The sequence below is a fragment of the Myotis myotis genome, unplaced genomic scaffold, assembly GCF_014108235.1.
Source record: "Myotis myotis isolate mMyoMyo1 unplaced genomic scaffold, mMyoMyo1.p scaffold_m19_p_19, whole genome shotgun sequence".
NCBI classification, from domain to species: Eukaryota; Metazoa; Chordata; class Mammalia; order Chiroptera; family Vespertilionidae; genus Myotis; species Myotis myotis.
Genome location: NW_023416323.1, coordinates 1064350 through 1083076, shown reverse-complemented (window position 1 = coordinate 1083076; position 18727 = coordinate 1064350). Strand labels below are relative to the sequence as shown.

Genomic DNA, 18727 nt, shown 5'->3' with positions numbered 1-18727 from the left:
AGAATCGAACGGGGACGCTTCAGTCTGCAGGCCAATGCTCTGTCCATTGAGCCAAACCAGCTAGGGCAACAATAAAGATTTTTTAAAATAAAAGAATTTGTGGCGGCCTTGGCTCTGTTTTTCAGTGGTGATAGCATTGGCCTGTGAAAGGAAAGGTCATGGGTTTGATTCCAGATCAGAGGTTGTGGACTCCATCTCCAGTGGGGGAGTGCAGGAGGCAACCAATCAATGATTCTCTCTCATCCTTGATATTTCTCTCTCTCTCTCCTCCCTTCCTCTCGAATCAAAAATACATTTAAATACATATATATATAAAATGTTGATTTTTTACAGAGAGGAAGGGAGAGGGATAGAGAATTAGAAACATCAATGAGAGAGAAGCATTGATCAGCTGCCTCCTGCACACCCCCTACGGGGGATGTGCCCGCAGCCAAGGTACATGCCCTTGACTGGAATCGAACCTGGGACCCTTCAGTCCGCAGGCCAACGCTCTATCCACTGAGCCAAACCGGTTAGGGCAATTTAATACTTTTTAAGAAAAGAAAATTGCAGCTGGTGGGAAGCTCGGCCCTAAAGAAGATTCTGGGATGTGTAGTCCAGATGCCTCCTGTAATGAGAGCACTTCCCCTCTTGGAAAGAGCAGACATTTTCCTTAGGGAGGTTTAATAAAGTGTTATGCATGTATGGAGGCATTTGGGTTAACCGAGGGCGAGCTTATGAACCCAGCTTCTTTCAGGGAATTTGAATCAGGCCGCCCTAGCGCCCCCGGGGACGGGGCAGCACCTCCGGTTCCCCGAGCGATGCTGGGAAATGTAGTCCGTGAGCTCCGCGAAGTCGGAGGCACTTCCGCTGCAGAAGGCCGAGCTCGCGGCCTCGGTTTCTCCGGGAGGTGAGTGAGCCCGGGATCCCGCAGCCTCCTTCAGCTTTTCTGACCTAATCCCAGGATCAGCCGCCGGCCCTCGGTCACAGGGAGGAAAAGCTGCGGTCGGAGGCCGAGAGCGGGTTTGAGGGGCGGGGCTGCCGCTTGCCTTCCCCTGGGCCGGGCCCCTGCTTTGGGGGCGTTTCGCGAGTTCCCGCGTTAGGGGCGGACCGGGATCCCGCAGGGGTGAGTATCTCCCTGGCTGCCCCGCCTTTCCCCACCCCTTCCGCACTCTCAAACATTGGATGAGAACTTCAATCTCTCGCGGCCTCAGTTTCCCTTCGATATAGTACGAGCCTTACAAATTTGAGAATTAATGGCATAGTGCAAGTGAAATGTTTTGAACAGCTCAGGCGTCTGTCTGGCAAGGTGTTGCTGTTAATATTAATATTGCAATGATCAGAAAAATAGAGCCCGGAACCCGGGCAAGAACCTGTGACCTCCTGATTCATAGGTTGTCGCTCAACCACATAGCCACGCTGGCTGGCCTATTAATCTCATATTGAAATGGAGAATTGGGCACAGACAATTGAATGAATGACCTGGAGGCACAGTCAGCAGGGGAAAGAGCCAAGATCAAACCTCAGCAGCTGGGCTTGAAACGTAGCTCTAGGGCTCTCTGCACAGTAACTGGGCAAGTTACTAACTTCTCTGTCTCTCCATTTTCTTACCTGTCAAGTAGGGGCAATACCAATAGCTGCCTCCTGAAGTTCTTGTGAAGATTAAGTGAGAGCTAATATGTAAAGTGTTTGAAATAGTGCCTGGCACGTAGTGAATCCTCCGTGTATTACAGACTAGCTGTTGTCCTTTGTCTATCACAGATGAGTATTCAGCATGAAAGATGTAGCAAATCAATGAAAAGGAAAAAAGATGTTTGAAGGTATTCTTTTCTCCCCCACCTTCTGCTCTGATACTTCAATTCAGTCATACAGTGGGACAAAAATCAAAAGCTTCTGTAATAACCATTGTTTAAACCTAAAACTAATTTGCTGTCTTTTGAACTTAGGGAGTCCCTGGGTGATGATTATGCAACCTCTGCAGCCTTTAAAAGGTGTTCGTCTGCACTATCAATCTAGTAGCCATTAGCCACCTGTGGCTATTGAGCACTGGAATGGTGGCTAGTGCTAATTAAGGCACACAACGGATTTTAAAGACTTAGTATGAAAACAGAATGTAAACTATCTCAATTTTTATATTGATTATAAGTTGAAATGGTAATACTTTAGATATATTGGGTTAAATAAAATGTATTGTTAAAATTAGGCTGACTTCTTTTTATCGAATTTATTGAATTTGTTGGTTAATAAAATTATGTAGGTTTCAGGTGTACAATTCTATAGTACATCATCTGTATATTGTACTGTGTTCACCACCCTAAGTCAATGTGTCTACTAGAAACATTTAGTTATATATTTAAATATATTTTTATTGATTTCAGAGAGGAAGGGAAAGGAGAGAGAGATAGAAACATCAATGATGAGAATCATTGATCGGCTGCCTCCTGCATGCCCCCTACTGGGCATTGAGCCTGAAACCTTGACCAGAATCAAACCCAGCACCCTTCGGTCTACAGGCCAACACACTATCCGCTAAGCCAAACAAGCTAGGGCCTGTAAATGACAGCTCCTTTAACTTTTATTGGGAGTATTTTGTGAATGGCCCAGGTTGCCTTGTGGGTAAAATTAGGGGGTTAGAGTTGATTTTGGCACTCCCTCTGATCCTAACAAACCTTGATTCTAATCCTGCTTGTTAGGATCAGAGGGAAAGAAGTTTGTAATGTGTGTTTCCCTTCGTTAATTTTATTGTCTTTGGGCAATAGGGCAGGCTGTTGGGGTCAGAAGAAAAGTTGGAGGTGAAGAGGTCAAAGTCTCTCTGCGAGTATCTAGAGCAGTGATGGCGAACCTATGACACGTGTCAGAGGTGACACGCAAACTTATTTTTTTGGTTGATTTTTCCTTGTTAAATGGCATTTAAATATATAAAATAAATATCAAAAATGTAAGTCTTTGTTTTACTATGGTTACAAATATCAAAAATTTTCTATATGTGACATGGCACCAGAGTTAAGTTAGGGTTTTTCAAAATGCTGACACGCCGAGCTCAAAAGGTTCACCATCACTGATATAGAGGTCCGGTTTTGATTGATTTTACTCCAAGTGTGATCCAGACATCAGCAGCAGCAACATCACCTGGGCTAGTTTTAGAACTGTAGATTCTGAGTCCCCATCCTTGACCTTCAGGTTTAGAATTGTTGGGGGTGAGACTGTGGGCAGCTGTATCTTCATGGGTCTCCAGGCACATGGGCCATTATAATTTGAGAAGTATTGGTAGAAAGGACAGACTTTTCACTTTTCACAAAAATATTGGCTGTTTCCCTCTGGCCAAATTACACCTTCAGATGTCAGATATCAGGATGGCTCTTTCCCCCCAGGTTGAGGTCTCTGCTGAAATGGAAGAGAAGCGTTCCATGACAAAAACTTATTCCGTAACAGCCCCTCCTTACCCCTCCCACCCAGCCTTATTGTTCTTCAAAGCATCTCTCCCTGCATTATTGGATTTTTATTATCCTGGTACCCCATTATACTATCAGCTCCAGGAGATCAAGGTCTTTGCCTGCTTTGAATTTTGAAGGAAATGATTCTTTAGTTTTAGACGTTATTTCAAACATTTACAATTTTTACTTTCAATGCAAAATAACTGATAAAAAGGAAAAAAAAAAAACATTGCAAAACATATCATACTAATAACCCTTTGCTGCATAACAGACACCAGCCTTTGGTATTTTCTTCAGGTAATTAGGTAGGAAACAAACACAAACATCTTAAGACTGCTATTTCTCTCCAGAAGAAACAAAGTTGAGGTATTCTATTTAACAGATGTGTGACCTCCAGCCAAACATGGTTCCTCCATGAATGAACAGCCTTGCTCTATGCTGTTCCAGTCCTTTCCTTCTAAAGCAGATCTTCGTTGGAGCCCATGTTCACTCATAAAACTGGCGATGTTCGTAAATACGGAACGCTACATGAATTTGAGTGTCACCCTTGGGCAGGGGCCATGCTGATCCTCTCTGTAATATATCGATTTTAGTTTATGTGCTGCCGAAGTGAGCACGGAAGGGATTCTTGATGTGCGGGCTCCTAACAGTCTCCCTGGCCCCAGCCTCTTCCCCCTCAGACCTCCTCCTGTCTGCTGATCTGTTTCCAACAGGAAAGGAATCTTACTCCCCTTCCTCAGGGCCCTTGCTGCTTTCCTGCTGACCTGTGGCTATCGCTGGGACGTTCACATCACCCTGGTTTGAACCCTACGTTCCTGCCATCTTTTTCTGCCTCCTGTTTGTCCTCACATTGTCGCATTTGTTCTCTTGCAGTTTTCAGGGGTTCTATTTCTCTTTGGCTAATAGAGCTCGGTCATCCCCAGGGCTCAGATCAAGCCCCCTGTACGTAGAACCCCCTCCAGTTAAGTGTGGGCCTCAAGGCCCGGACCCTGTGCTTCCGGAGGACCCTGGTCACTACTCTGCTACTTGCCATGTGTAGCATAAGTGCTGGTTTCCTCACCACTAGGCTGTGAGCAAGTGGAGACCGGGTAACTATATCCTCTTAATAAGGTTTCCACAAGTGTTTGTTGAGTTAACAAACATATTTATTTAATGAAGAATTATGCAGGCAGTGAAATACTTGTTCTCGGTATTTTGAGGGACACATTCTGTGGATTCCATGTAGGCACTGACTCTGAAGAACAGAAAGCACCTCCCTAAAATGGCATTTTTAAAAATCCAGAGGCTCTTTTCCTTCCAAAGATGACCTCGATCTGGCCCGAGGACAGCAAATACTGTGAAAGACCTAGAACAGCGGTCGCCAACCGGTGGTCCGTGAGGTCCGAAAGGTTGGCGACCGCTGACCTAGAGGATAACCTTTGAAAAAGAACCCCTGCTCTCCAAATCCTCCCAGCTGGGATCAGCCTCAGTTCTACAGCTCAGTCCTTGGACCATTTAACCTAGCCTCTCCGTGTGCCTCTGCCTGATGACAGGCGCTGACACTGGCTGAGTGTCTGCCTAGCAGTTACTGTCACAGGTGCTGTTTCAGGTGCTTGGGACCTGACGGCCGAGTAAGCAATCACAAGGGAGAGGGTTGATCTACTAATTACCTCCCACCCCACAAGGTAATGGAAAGGTCTCCCTGCAAAGCACTCTTGCTGAGCAGAAGTCACCAGGCAAATAGAGGCCAGAGCAAAGGGGGTTACAAAGTCCAAGGGCATTTCTTCCGAGATGGGAAAGGTTCACGTTCCCCTTACCATATCAGGGTTCTGCTGTCTGAAATCAGATGGCTAGTAATGATTAACTAATAAATACTTAAACAGTGATTAACTAATGATGATCTCTTAACCTGGGCGTTTTACCCTCAATCTCCACCCCCACGCCCCTCGAATCAGATTCTCGCTGAGAGCTACAGGAGAACTTGTATTAGGGCCCCGGGTGTGGTTGGGCGGGACACTCACTGTGCAGGGCTCCGGGAGGAAGGGCTGGGTGGTGTCTGCTCATCGGGCTGTGTGTGCGGCTGCAGCCACCCGGGAAGGGGCTCCCTGACTCCTTCCTGTAAAGCAGCCATGTGGGTAACTTCCATTGACTGTTTAAGCTGCCGGACACAGTTCCAAATGTCCTATGTGTAGTCACTCAGACTGACGAACCTTCCTATGCGGTTTTGCAGGGCGGTGGTTATTATTGTCATTACCCCCAATACTCATTGAGGTGACATTGGTTAATAAAATGTAGGTCTCGGGTGTACAATTCTACAGTACATCATCTGTATAGTGTACTGTGTGTTCACCACCCTAAGTCAGTATGTTTACTAAACATTTAAATGACACAGGTAGTTGTGTTTTATTTCCGTTGGGACAGCCCTGGTCTAAGTGGGAGCCTCCCTTTCCACTCTGAGGATTTGCCTCCAGGGGCACGTGTAAGTCACTGTTGCCTATTGAAGCACATTGTTCTAGTACCGAGTGCTAGCAAGTTGGAGATGCCAGTATTCGCACACCTGTGGTCTGACTCCAGAGCCTACACCCTTCACAACTCTGTTCTCTTCTCCCTCAGGCAGCTTCTTTGGCTGCAGGTCCTCTCCTGTTTCTGTCTGACCTTTATCCCAAGCTCTCAAGCCCTCACGTCTCTTCCCGTGAGCCCTTAAACTCCCATCTGCTTAATTTTATCTTTAGGAGCAACCAAGAGGCAAGATCTAGAAAACTGGCTCTGATGTGAGATCTGGATTCAGGGCCCGCCGGCCTCTTGACCTCACTGCGCCTCAGCTTCCTTATCTGTGACATGAGAACAGCGGTCGTCGTCACTGACTGAGAACTTCCTACAGTGCCAGGTGCTGTGCCACGGGCATTGCATGGATTAGCTCCTCCATTCCCCACAGCAATCCTGTGCCTAACGTTCCGTTCTCTCCTTCTTACAGCTGAGAATAGGCACAGAGGGGTCCGCGATTGGAGCCAGGGCACACGACTGGTGCAGCAGTAGGTTCTTCACAGGTACCTTGATGAAACAATGCATGCCGGATGCTTCTCAAGGCCCCTGCCATGTGCTTGGTGCTTATTTCATGTTAAATATTGCCATTTTTATTGTTTTTATCATTACTCTGATCACCGTAGCTTGTTCATTTAAATGACATGTTTTTTTTTTTAAAGAAAGTTTTTCTTTTCTTTTTTTTCAAATATATGTTATTGATTTTTTGCAGAGAGGACGGGAAAGGGATAGAGAGTCAGAAACATCGATGAGAGAGAAACATCGATCAGCTGCCTCCTGCACACCCCCCACTGGGGATGTGCCCGCAACCAAGGTACATGCCCCTGACTGGAACCGAACCCAGGACCCTTCAGTCTGCAGGCCGACGCTCTATCCACTGAGCCAAACCAGTCAGGCATAAATGACATATTGATCACCAGGCTTATGGTTAAATAAATCCTGCAGCATCACAGGTTTTTAATTTCTCTTCACCTCCATGATAGTTTTTTTAAGACCCTGCTGTTAACAAAGTAAATTTGGAAAGGACTTAATAGCTTATTTTTTTAAATCCACACCCAAGGATGTTGTTTTTAGGTTTTTTTATTTTCAGGGTGTTTTTATTATTATTATTATTATTATTATTATTATTTTAGAGAGAGGGAGAGAGAAAGAGAGAAACATTGATGTGAGAGAGAAACATTGATCTTTTTACTCCCGTATGTGCCACTACCTGGGATCAAACTCACAACCTTTTGGTGTACAGGACGATGATCTAACCAACTGAGCCACACCTGCCAGTGCAGGACTTATTAGCTTTAAAAAAAGTCATCTGGCCCTGGCCAGTTTGGCTCAGTGGATAGAGCGTCGGCCTGTGGACTGGGGGGTCCCGGGTTCGGTTCCGGTCAAGGGCATGTACCTGGGTTGAGTGCACATCCCTGGTGGGGGATGTGCAGGAGGCGGCTGGTCGATGTTTCTCTCTCATCGATGTTTCTAACTCTATCCCTCTCCCTTCCTCTCTGTAAAAAATCAATAAAATATATTTAAAAAAAAAATTTTTTTAAGTCATCTGTATAGTCAGATTCATAGAGGAAGAGTAGTGTTTATTAGGGGCTGAGGGGAGGAGGGATGGGGAGTTAATTGTTTAATGGGTACAGAGTTTCAGTTTGGGATGGTGAACAATTCCTGCAGATGGATGGTGGTGATGGTTGCACAACAATATGAAAGCACTTAATGAACTATATACCCCAAATGGTTAAATAGTAAATTTTCTTATGTATACTTTATACAGGAAGAAATTGTCTACTCTTAAATATTTTTGCAAAGGCCTCAAATTAAGTATGCGAAAGCAAGAAAGAATACGTATTTCAGAGGTCATGTGGAGGTCACATGCCAGAACAGCCTCCTCTGAAGGCTCCACTGACAGGAACCAGTTATGAGACTGGTTTTATGTTACTTGCTTCTCTTTTTTTCTTCTTCCTTTTTTTTAATATATGTGCAAATATATATTTTATTTTTTATTATTTTTAAAATATATATTCTATTGATTTCAGAGAGGAAGGTAGAAGGATAGAGGGATAAAAACATCAATGATGAGAGTGAACCATCGACCGGCCGCCTCCTGCACACCCCACACTGGGGATCGAGCCCGCAGCCTAGGCAAGTGCCCTGACTGGGAATCGAACCGCGACCTCCCAGTTCATAGGTCACCGCTCAACCACTGAGCCATGCCAGCCGGGCATGTGTTACTTGCTTTTCTGCTGCTACTAGTACGGTGCCCTGAAAGTGTTCGCTGAGCTTCCTGCCTACCACTTGATTCTTACCACAATCCTATGCGATAGGCACTGTTAATTCCTCCGTTTTACAGAAGAGAGAATTAAGGCATGAAGATATTAATAATTTGCTCAAGTAGCAGTGTCATTTGGCCCCAGAGACTACTCCCTTAACCTGTGTCCTCTACCCTCAGTGTCCACTCCCCCAGAACTAGAATCGTCCCCTGAGGGCTGCATGAACTTGCATTAGGGCCTCCGTCTGTGGTTGGGCAGGTGGCTCACTCTGCGGGGGCTCTTGGCTGAAGGTGTCTGGAACACAGTCTGCACTCTGCTCATCTGAGCCAGGCACCAGGCTCAGTGGGTGTGTGTTCACAGGGTGGGTGAGGGGTTCACATAACGCAGTCATAGGGGTTAGTGACACCCTTGGCCAGAATCTAATGCTTTTTTCCTTCTTCCCCCTTGTGCCTTCCCAAAACTCAGCCCTTCCCGAGAAGGAGGAGGACAAAATGGCCAAGTTCAAGGTGAGTTGGGCTTGCCTGTCTAGGTTTTAAATTTTCATCTCTTTCTCAATGACTAGACACATCTTGTTTCTTTTTCTTGGAAGGATTAAAGAGAACAGTAGGCATTCAGGGCCCTTGTATGTGTCAGATGATCACTACTTTTTATTTTAGTGTAGGTTAATTTCTACTAGAGAGAGAGAGAAACATTGATGTGAGAGAGGAACGTCGACGGGTTGCCTCCATATATGCCCTGACCTGGGATTGAACCCGCAACCTAGGTATGTGCCCTGACTGAAAATCGAACCCTCAACCTTTTGGTGTATGGGATGACACTATAACCCACTGAGCCACCTGGCCAGGACTCATCCAACTGATGCAAAAAGACTCCTAAATTTTACTTGGATAAAGACAGAGAGACAAGGGAAAAAAATTCCCCAGTCAGAGACTTAGCCCTTTGTGTGTGGTGCCTGGTTATGCTGGTGGGTAGAAAACACCTCAAATAGCCCTAACAGGTTTGGCTCAGTGGATAGAGCGTCGGCCTGCGGACTGAAGGGTCCCAGGTTCGATTCCGATCAAGGGCACATACCCAAGTAGGAGGTGTGCAGGAGGCAGCTGATCGATGTTTCTCTCTCATTGATGTTTCTCTCTATCCCTCTCCCCTCCTCTCTGTAAAAAATCAATAAAATATATTTTTTAAAAAAAGAAAAAAGAAAACACCTCAAATACTGCCTCTCCCTGCTCACTCTTCAGTGGCCCCATCTTCTCCATGATTTCTGTTGCACCTGGATGTGCTGCAGTCCAGTGACGAACAGTTTCCATATAAAAAATTAAGACAAAACTGTGTACCAGTGATTCTTAATCAGGGGCAATGTTGCCTCCAGTGAACACCTGGACACATTTTGGTGTCATAACTTGAGGACGGCTCCTGGTATCTCGCGTGTAGAAGGTAAGGATTCTGCTAACCATCCTACAACGCACAGGACAGCCCCACAATGAAGAGTGGTTATCTGGCCAAGTACGTCAGTAGAGCCAAGGATGAAAAATCATGCTGTATTCAAAGCTGTACCAGACTAATAGTACAATGTGGGTGGCAATATTAATAAGCCATACGATAAAGAAACAAAACTTAAAATCTCCAGTAGAAATTTTACAGTCATAAGATAAAAAATCCCAATCAGAGTCTGAGCAAAGGTACTAAAGAAAAAGTAAAGATGACCAGTAAATATATGAAAATATGATGCACTTATTAATTATCATATAATGCAAATAACCAAAATAAATTGTATTTTACTGATCAGATTACCAATGATTTTAGCACATTTGTTGGCCCCGACCAGGTAGTTCAGTTGGTTAGAGCATTGTCCTGATATGCCAAGGGTGTGGGTTTGATTCCTGGTCAAGGCACCAACAAGACTCAACCAGTGGGGTGCAGGGTGGGGGCCCGAGGTGGAGCTGACCCGCGGCCGGGAAGACCCTGGCTGAATTGTGGACCGACCACGAAGCCCTTCCCTGCTCGCTGGAAACCCTGAACTCCATGCCCCCAAGCCCTGGCCCCCCTGTGGGAATGTTCAAAAATGAGTATGGGGGGGCAGTGGGGGGTTAAGGACACATGTAATACCTTAATCAATAAAGAAAGAAAATAAAGTAAATTTAAAAAAATTAAAAAATGAGTATCAGGGAGGCGCATTTGTTGAAATCTTTAGTGCTCAGGGAAAAAATCCTGGAGCGGAGCGGAAGGTCTTGGAAGCCCGTCTGTGCTTTGGAAAGTGTTTGATGAAGAAGTGAGCAGGTTTGTGTTTGTCCTGGAAGGCAGCAGCCAGACACACAATTCAGTTACCGAAGGAGAATAAGCAAACCCAGAGGTTTCTTGTACTTCAGATTTACATACCCCTGGGACAGACTTCTCCACTGAATTGCTGTAAAATACACAGAACTGCTTTCAATGCTGCCCCTCTCCCGTGAGCCTGGTTATGGGACTGAGGTCATCTGTGTGCGGTGGTGTTGTAGGAGGCGGTGACGTTCCAGGACGTGGCTGTGGTCTTCACGGAGGAGGAGCTGGCGCTGCTGGACCCGTCCCAGAGGAAGCTGTACCGGGACGTGATGCTGGAGAACTTCCGGAACCTGGTCTCAGTGGGTGAGGACGGCGCTCGGTGACTGAACTTGAGCCCCCTGCGCTGTTTGTGTCCTTTGATGTGTGGGGCTTTGGAGCTCTGTAGCTGGTTGTCAGTTTTCTTTTTTAAAAGTGTTTTTAAAAAATATATTTTTATTGATTTCAGAGAGGAAGGGAGCGTGAGAGAGAGATAGAAACATCAGTGATGAGAGAGAATCATTGATCGGCTGCCTCCTACATGTCCCCCACTGGGCATCGAGCCTGCAACCTGGGCATGTGCCCTCGACCAGAATCGACCCTGGGACCCTTCAGTCCGCAGGCCAATGCTCTATTCACTGAGCCAAACTGGCTAAGGTGCTAGTTTTCTAAGCAGCGTGAGACACAGCAATGGCATCTTTCTGGTCTTCCTCCCCCAGCTAAAGTGTGTTTTGTAAGTGAGGTATAAATTGGCAGTGTGACTGTTAACATGTTTTTGGCCTTTCTCAAATTGTGATCACGTCCAATTAGTGGGTCATGACACCCATCTAGGAAATTGAACCAGCACTTTTGTTAATCCGAGGATATTTTTCCATTGATTTTTAGAGAGAGTAGAAGTGAGGGGAGAGACAGAGAGAGAGAAACATCGATGTGAGAGATAGACATCAATTGATTGCCTCCCACACTCGCCCAGACCAGGGCTGGGGATCCATCCAGCAACTGAAGTGCGTGCCCTTATCCGGAATCATTCAGTCCCAGGGCCGACGCTCTATCCACTGAGCCAAACTGGCTAGGGCTGAACCAGCACTTGTTAGTGAAATAAAATGGGGTAGAAAATAGCAGAGCCCCCGGCAGTCACTGCACACGGCAGTGAGATCTGCAGCCTGTGCCGAATGGGGTGAGGAATGGTGGAGAGGGTGTGATGAAGATAGACTTTTTTTTACATTTTAACTGTTTTATAGAGATGTCGTTTACATACACATACCCTACGTATCATACAGTCCACCCATTTACAGTATATAGTTCAGCAGTTTTTAGTATATTCAAAAATTAACGTTTTCCCCTCAGTAGTTTATACTTAACGTCTACATGTCCTGGGGTTTTTGCATAAAATGCATTTTCTCTGGCAGGCCATAATTAACAGTTTGGAAAACATGAATTTTGACGATCTGAAGGTGATACAGTGAGAAGTCACATTTTTTACTAATCGTGGCCTTTAATGTATTAATTGTAAATGTTCGTCCCTTGCCTTTTCACAGGGCATCTGTCCTTCACAGCAGGTGTTAGCCCCCGGTTAGAGAGAGAAGAAAAGCTTTGCATGGTGAGGACAGTGGCCCAGAGCCATAGCCCCTCAGGTGAGAGCCGTGGGACTCAGCCTGCCCTGCTTCTATTTTTTTTTTTTAAGCACAGAATACGTTTGTATTGGGGGCAGTATTATGTTTTTAAAGGTGACAAAACACTCACACTCCCAAGGAGCCAAATTAACATTAGTAGGTAAATTCAAGCTAAGGGTCACACCACACCAACTGGAAACAGCCTGGGTTTAAACTCTGCCCTGCTTCTATTTTAAAAATATATTTTTATCCATTTCAGAGAGGAAGGGAGAGTGAGAGAGAGATAGACACATCAAACATCAATGATGAGAGAGAATCATTGATCGGTTGCCTCCTGCACGCCCCCTACTGGGGATCGAGCCCACAACTCGGGCCTGTGCTCTTGACCACAGTTGAATCTGGGGCCCTTCAGTCCGAAGGCCGATGGTTCTATCCACTGAGCCAAACCGGCTAGGGCTGTCCTGCTTCTTGTCACCTCCACCAGTGAGACGCTGGTCTGAGCCACCTGTCGCCTCCACCACCGTGGTGCTGGTCTGAGTCAGGGCCTCGTCTGTGGATCCCTGCAGCAGTCTGTGTGGCTCTCACTCTCCTGTTTTGCCCTTTTACAATGAATTCTCTACTCCAAGTGATTTTATGAGTGTTTGTCAGATCTTGTCGGCCCTCTGCTCAAAATCTCTACTAGCTTCTTCTCTGATTCAAAGTAAAATCCAGGTACTTAAAGTGGCTTATAGTGTCCCACATGGCTCTGTCTCCCCCCCCTCCCCCCCCCCCCGCCATCCCTCTATAAACGTGACCTGTCACTGTCCCCTTGGTCATCTGCTCCATCCGGTTTGGGCTCTTTGCTGTGCCAAGCGTGCTCCCGCCTCGTCACCCTCTTCCTGTTCTTTCTGTCAGGAGCACTGTTTCCCTCGTCATTCTCCCAGCCCCTCCCTTACCTCACATAGGGCTTTCCCCAAATGTTAACCTCATAAGAGAGGCCTCCGCGACCCCTCTGTGCACAATACCTTCTGCCTCCACTCCCTTCCCCTACCCTGTCTTAGTTGGTGTCTGAGCACTTACCTTATTAACATATATTTTTATTTATCGTACTGTAGTCCATTGGAATACAGTCTCAGGAGCAGAGAAATTCTGTTTTCTTTATTGCTTTATCCTCACTATAGAGAGCAGAGTTAGAAGAAGGCAGGTGTGCTATAAATATTTATCAAATATATCAAATATACGAATGAGTGAATGATGGTTAATAGACCATTTTCCATTCATCTCTGAGATCCTTAAAGTGTGGTAATAAAAAATGTGTGCCCAGCCCTAACTGTTTTGGCTCAGTGGATAGAGCGTCGGCCTGCGGACTGAAGGGTCCTGGGTTCGATTCCAGTCAAGGGCATGTACCTTGGTTGCGGGCTCATCCCCAGTAGGGGGTGTGCAGGAGGCAGCTGATCGATGTGTCTCTCTCATCGATGTTTCTAGCTCTCTATCCCTTTCCCTTCCTCTCTGTGAAAAAAATCAATAAAATACATTAAAAAAAAAAATGTGTGCCCTGGCCAGTGTGGCTTATGGTTGGAATGTCATCCATGCACCGAAGGGTCATGGGCTCGATCCCCGGCCAGGGAACATACCCGGTTGTGGGTTCGAACCACGGAGGCAACTAATCAATATTTCTCTTTCACATCGATGTTTTTCTCTTTCTCTCCCCCTCTCCCTAAAAAAATTAAACAAAAACATATCCTCGGGTGAGGGTTTTAAAAAAAACAACTGTGATGAAGGTATAGTCTAGAACAGTTTTTCCCCTTGACAGGTGTCTAATTTTATTAGGTGCTTTTGGGTATAGATAGAAAAGCTTAGCTTTTCGTTTGTAACCAACTTGATTATCATTTTCCCCCTGTGGTTTTCCTGCAGCCTTTAGTAGTGAATCATACTGTCTTGGTTAAGAACTGCTTTTTCGAATGAAGATTCTTAATAGCCATTTTATACAGAGATGCCTTTACTGCTTACAAAGCACCTCTGATATTTTCCTATTTTGTTAATTTTCATCAAAAGCTACTAAATTCCTTTCAAGTTCACTACCTCCTGCCTTCAGCTTGAAAACCATTGGTGTGGTCTATATGGAAAATGTATCTCTACCCATCATTTTGAGAGTCTACTTTCACAGACATTATTCCTGGGGCTCTAAATATTGACTCCTACTTGAAAAAGGAAATATTTTGCACACACAGAAAGCAAATACGTACAAAAATCAAAGAAAGCCAACAGTCCATAGGCCCCATGGCCACTTTTATCCTTGATGATTCTAGATCTAGGGAGAGAGGAAGGAAAAGGGAGAGAGAGAGAAACATCCATGCGAGAAACATCAATTGGTTGCCTCCTGTATGTGCCCCAACCAGGGATGGGACCTGCAACCTGGGTATGTGCCCTCACCCAGAATTGAACCTGAGTCCCTTTATGCACGGGATGCTGCTCTAATCACTGAGCAACACTGGCCTGGGCGAGAGAGTGATGTATATTTTTACTGTAAACCTTTACCCACCCCACCCCCGATGTCCTCCTGAAGGATATTTCCCAGCAGGAGGTGAAGGACACTCTCTGCTTACGCTCTGAACTTCAGACACGTGGATGTATAAGGATTTTTCTCCCACACGTGTCTTTCCAACCAGCTCAGCGTCTCAAAGGCTCTGAACATTGGAGTAAACTTCCAATAAAATAATTCAAAGCAAAGGCTTTCAACGCTGCCTGGGGACATCCTCTGCTAATGTGTCTGGAAGGGTTTCCCTAGACATTCTGAGCATTTTGGTCGATGTGCATACAGTAGGCAGAAGAGAAGGCTTTTAGTAAGGTGCAGCTTCATCATCAAAGTATTTTTCTTTTTTCCAAAACATATTTGTAAAAAACGGTGTTTGTTGTGCTCTGTATAAACCTTTTATACTAAATAAATAGCAAACTACATTCTTCGCAAAGATGTGACTAGTGTTCCTGAGGCCTCTTCCATATGTATCATGCACAGTGAAACCGTTTTGCAAAAGCAGTGACTTAAGCAGCCAACCCTAATGGTTCATTAAAGCATTTCCCTTTTTTTTAGCTAAAAATCATAGGGTTCTTTCTGCTTTTGTGTAAAGTTTGTATAGCTAGCCATGTAAAATACGGACACCTTTTAAAAAACAGAAGTGAAGTAGAAACTCAAAATCCTTTTGATTCAGTTCTTTTATGTTTCATAAAAAGAGAGGGGGAGCCCTAACCGGTTTGGCTCAGCGGATAGAGCGTCGGCCTGCGGACTCAAGGGTCCCAGGTTCGATTCCGGTCAGGGGCATGTGCCTTGGTTGCGGGCACATCCCCAGTAGGGGGCGTGCAAGAGGCAGCTGATCGATGTTTCTCTCTCATTGATGTTTCTAACTCTCTATCCCTCTCCTCTCCTCTCTGTAAAAAATCAATAAAATATATTTTAAAAAAAAGGGGGGGGGGAAATAATGCAAGACCCAGAATTTTGGAGTGGTTGGTGTGCGTCCCTTCTTTTTACTTTTTGACTAGCTGCCTGTGTGCCCGTTGATGGTGTAGCTGAGCTGTTTGTGCTGCCACCGCTGCCCAGATCCATGTGATGCCGCAGGGACCACAACCGCAGCTGCCCGGGGCTGCATAAAGCTGCCTACTCCAGCGAGGTTGATAACAGCAGCATGCCGAGCAGACACGGCCTGTTCTGGACCCACAGAGTTTTGTTCAGAGCCCTGCTCCCCTGGCTGCTGCAGACTAGAAGTTGTAGGTTGCTGGGGTGGTTGAGTTTCGAGGAAGTATTTTTCTTGCTCTGCAGCCACCACATTTCTAACTTGTGGCTCACTTTTGAAACCTAGTACAATGCCTAAATGTGTCTTGTTAGTGAGTAGTGAATGGGAGCCTGGTGGACCATCTCTTGGTTCCCAGAGTCATGTAAATCAGAGAACATGATTCATGATAATAAAAATGGAGCTTTCTCCTGGTTCCATAAAGCCTCAGGGTGTCGGCCTACGTGTATGTATAACCTTGACATTTCTGAACAAAAGCATCCACATGCCCATCTCCAAATTCTCTTTATTCTTTTAGGAGACAAGAGTCTACGTAACATGGAGGTTATTCAAGAAATTGGATTAAGGGACCTGGCCCATGAAGAGTTTTTCTACTCACAAATCTGGCAACAGGTTACCAAGGGTTTAACCAGATGTCAAGATTCCACAGTAAACATTCAAGGAACTGGCTCTCTGTTGGAAAAACAAGGTGATGCGCTCTATAAATATGAGGAATTCGGTAAGGGCTTTAATCAGAGTTCGCATCTTCAGGTTCACCACAGAGTCCATAATGGAGAAAAACGCCACAAAGGAGAGATGTGCGAGAAAGGTGTTATTCAGGACTCTTGTCCTCAAATTAATAAGATGGCCCATGCAGGAGAGAAGCCCTGTAAATGTGAGAAATGTGAAAATGCCTTCCACCGGGTTTCAAGTCTTCAAGCCCATCAGAGGGTCCACAGTAGAGGGAAACCGTACACATATGATACATCATGTAAGAATTTTAGTCAGAGGTCATATCTTCCTCATCATCAGAGAGTTCTTACAGGAGAAAATCCACACAAATTTGAGGAATGTGGGAGAAATGTTAAGCAAAGCTCACATTGTCAAACTTCTCTGATAACCCACACATCAGAGAAACCCTATAAATGCGAGGAGTGTGGGGTGGGCTTCAGTCAGAGCGCACATCTTCGAGCCCATCAGAGAGTTCACATGGGAGAGAAACCTTACCAATGCGAAAAGTGTGGGAAGGGCTTCCGTTGGCATTCACGACTGCAGGCTCACCAGCGAATGCACACAGGTGAGAAGCCATACAAATGCGATGCATGTGGCAAGGGTTTTAAGCATAGCTCACACCTTAACATTCATTGTAGAATCCACACAGGAGAGAAACCCTATAAATGTGAGGAGTGTGGGAAAGGCTTCAGTGCAGGCTCACACCTTCAAGTCCATCAGAGAGTCCACACTGGAGAGAAACCATACAAATGTGAGAGGTGTGGGAAGGGCTTCGGTCAGGCCTCAAATCTTCTGGACCATCAAAAAGGCCACACTGGTGAGAAACCCTATCAATGTGATGCCTGTGGGAAAGGCTTCAGTCGGAGGTCAGAACTGAAGGCCCACTGTAGAATCCACACAGGAGAGAAACCATACAAATGTGAGATGTGTGGGAAGGGCTTCAGTCAGCCCTCAAATCTTCTGTCCCATCAAAGAGGCCACACTGGAGAAAAACCATACAAATGCGGTACATGTGGGAAGGGCTTCAGTCGGAGTTCAGAACTGAAGGTTCACTGTAGAATCCACACAGGAGAGAAACCCTATAAATGTGAGAAGTGTGGGAAGGCCTTCAGTCAGTCTTCAAGTCTTCATGTGCATCATCAAAGAGTCCACACGGGAGAGAAACCGTATCAGTGTGCCGAGTGTGGGAAGGGCTTCAGTGTAAGGTCACAGCTTCATCTCCATCAGAAGGTCCACACTGGAGAGAAACCATATAAATGTGAGAGGTGTGGGAAGGTCTTTAGTAGGAGCTCATACCTTCAAGCCCATCAGAGAGTCCACACTGGAGAAAAGCCGTACAAATGTGAGGAGTGTGGGAAGGTATTCAGTTGGAGCTCAAGTCTTACAAAACATCAGCGAGTTCATGTTGGCGATGAGGGTGATAAAGACTTTCCCTCATCAGAGAACTCATACAGGAAAGAAGCTCGGTAAAATTACATGTTTTCATACCTCAGAATGGGTGCTAAAATAGTCCAATGATCAGCCCTGTTACAGAAAGCAAACATTCGTTTGAAAGAGTGAGTACTTCAGCCAGAGCTCAGCATGTCACAGTGGTTGGGTGACCACATCAGAGAAGCCTTGTGAGAGTGGAGACATAAGGACTTTACGCAGAACCTTGACAGTTAGTAAATATTAAAAAGAAGAGAGGCTTAGGATGGGTCTGATCTGAAGTTAACAAAGAACACTAAGATGAAATGCTAGAAACTCCCCTAGCATGGGTGGGGAACATCCGCCTGTGGGCTGGATAAGGCCCACAAAATCTTTTGGTCTGGCCCTGTTTGACCAAAAATAGCAGGCTAATTTTTTTTTTAAATATATTTTATTGATTTTTTTACAGAGAGGAAGGGAGAGGGATAGAGAGTTAGAAACATCGATGAGAGAGAAACATCGATGAGAGAGAAACATCGATCAGCTGCCTCCTGCACATCTCCCACTGGGGATGTGCCCGCAACCCAGGTACATGCCCTTGACCGGAATCAAACCCGGGACCTTTCAGTCCGCAGGCCGACGCTCTATCCACTGAGCCAAACCGGTTTCGGCTAATTTTTAAATTGATAATTTATATGGCCCATGAATGGTATTATAAATATCCAAATGGCCCTTGGCAGAAAAAAGGTTCCCCACCCTTGCCCTAGAATGTAAGTGTGAAGAGGGTAACAACTTTGTTGACGGCCAAATCTACTCTGTCTTTTCAGTACTTAACACATTGTGGGTGTTCACTATATTTTTCCCATTGACTTTCTAGAGAGAGATTGATGTGAGAGAGACATGTCAATTGGTTGCCTCCCACACATGGAACCTTTAATTCAGGTATGTGCCTTTGACCAGAA

The 18727-nt window shown here is 45.5% G+C and overlaps 1 protein-coding gene and 1 non-coding gene across 6 annotated transcripts; one reads left to right on the top strand and one right to left on the bottom strand.

Moving 5' to 3' along the window:
* Nucleotides 1-499: 499 nt before the first annotated feature.
* ZNF45 (zinc finger protein 45) lies at nucleotides 500-18244 on the top strand. 5 transcript variants are annotated; one of them, XM_036345317.1, is made up of 6 exons: nucleotides 500-889; nucleotides 6125-6279; nucleotides 6367-6439; nucleotides 8663-8703; nucleotides 10690-10816; nucleotides 16165-18244. In XM_036345317.1, the coding sequence occupies exons 4-6, from the start codon at nucleotides 8689-8691 to the stop codon at nucleotides 17826-17828; spliced, it is 1806 nt and encodes a 601-aa protein (XP_036201210.1). In that variant the 5' UTR covers nucleotides 500-889; nucleotides 6125-6279; nucleotides 6367-6439; nucleotides 8663-8688; the 3' UTR covers nucleotides 17829-18244. The 5 variants fall into 5 exon arrangements, 4 of the variants coding, with proteins under 4 accessions (XP_036201210.1, XP_036201214.1, XP_036201213.1 ...); XM_036345321.1 differs by lacking the exon at nucleotides 16165-18244 and adding an exon at nucleotides 15619-16071; XR_004973572.1 differs by lacking the exons at nucleotides 8663-8703; nucleotides 10690-10816; nucleotides 16165-18244 and adding an exon at nucleotides 7964-8015 and having other exon boundaries at nucleotides 554-889.
* LOC118674911 lies at nucleotides 3924-4030 on the bottom strand. The gene has a single exon (XR_004973755.1). It is a non-coding gene; the product is annotated as a U6 spliceosomal RNA (small nuclear RNA).
* Nucleotides 18245-18727: the final 483 nt, after the last annotated feature.

Excerpts from the sequence above, each read along its gene's own strand:
- ZNF45 (XM_036345317.1), top strand. Across the intron at positions 10,817-16,164 it reads CCGGAACCTGGTCTCAGTGG|GAGACAAGAGTCTACGTAAC; the intron begins GTGAGGACGGCG and ends TTATTCTTTTAG.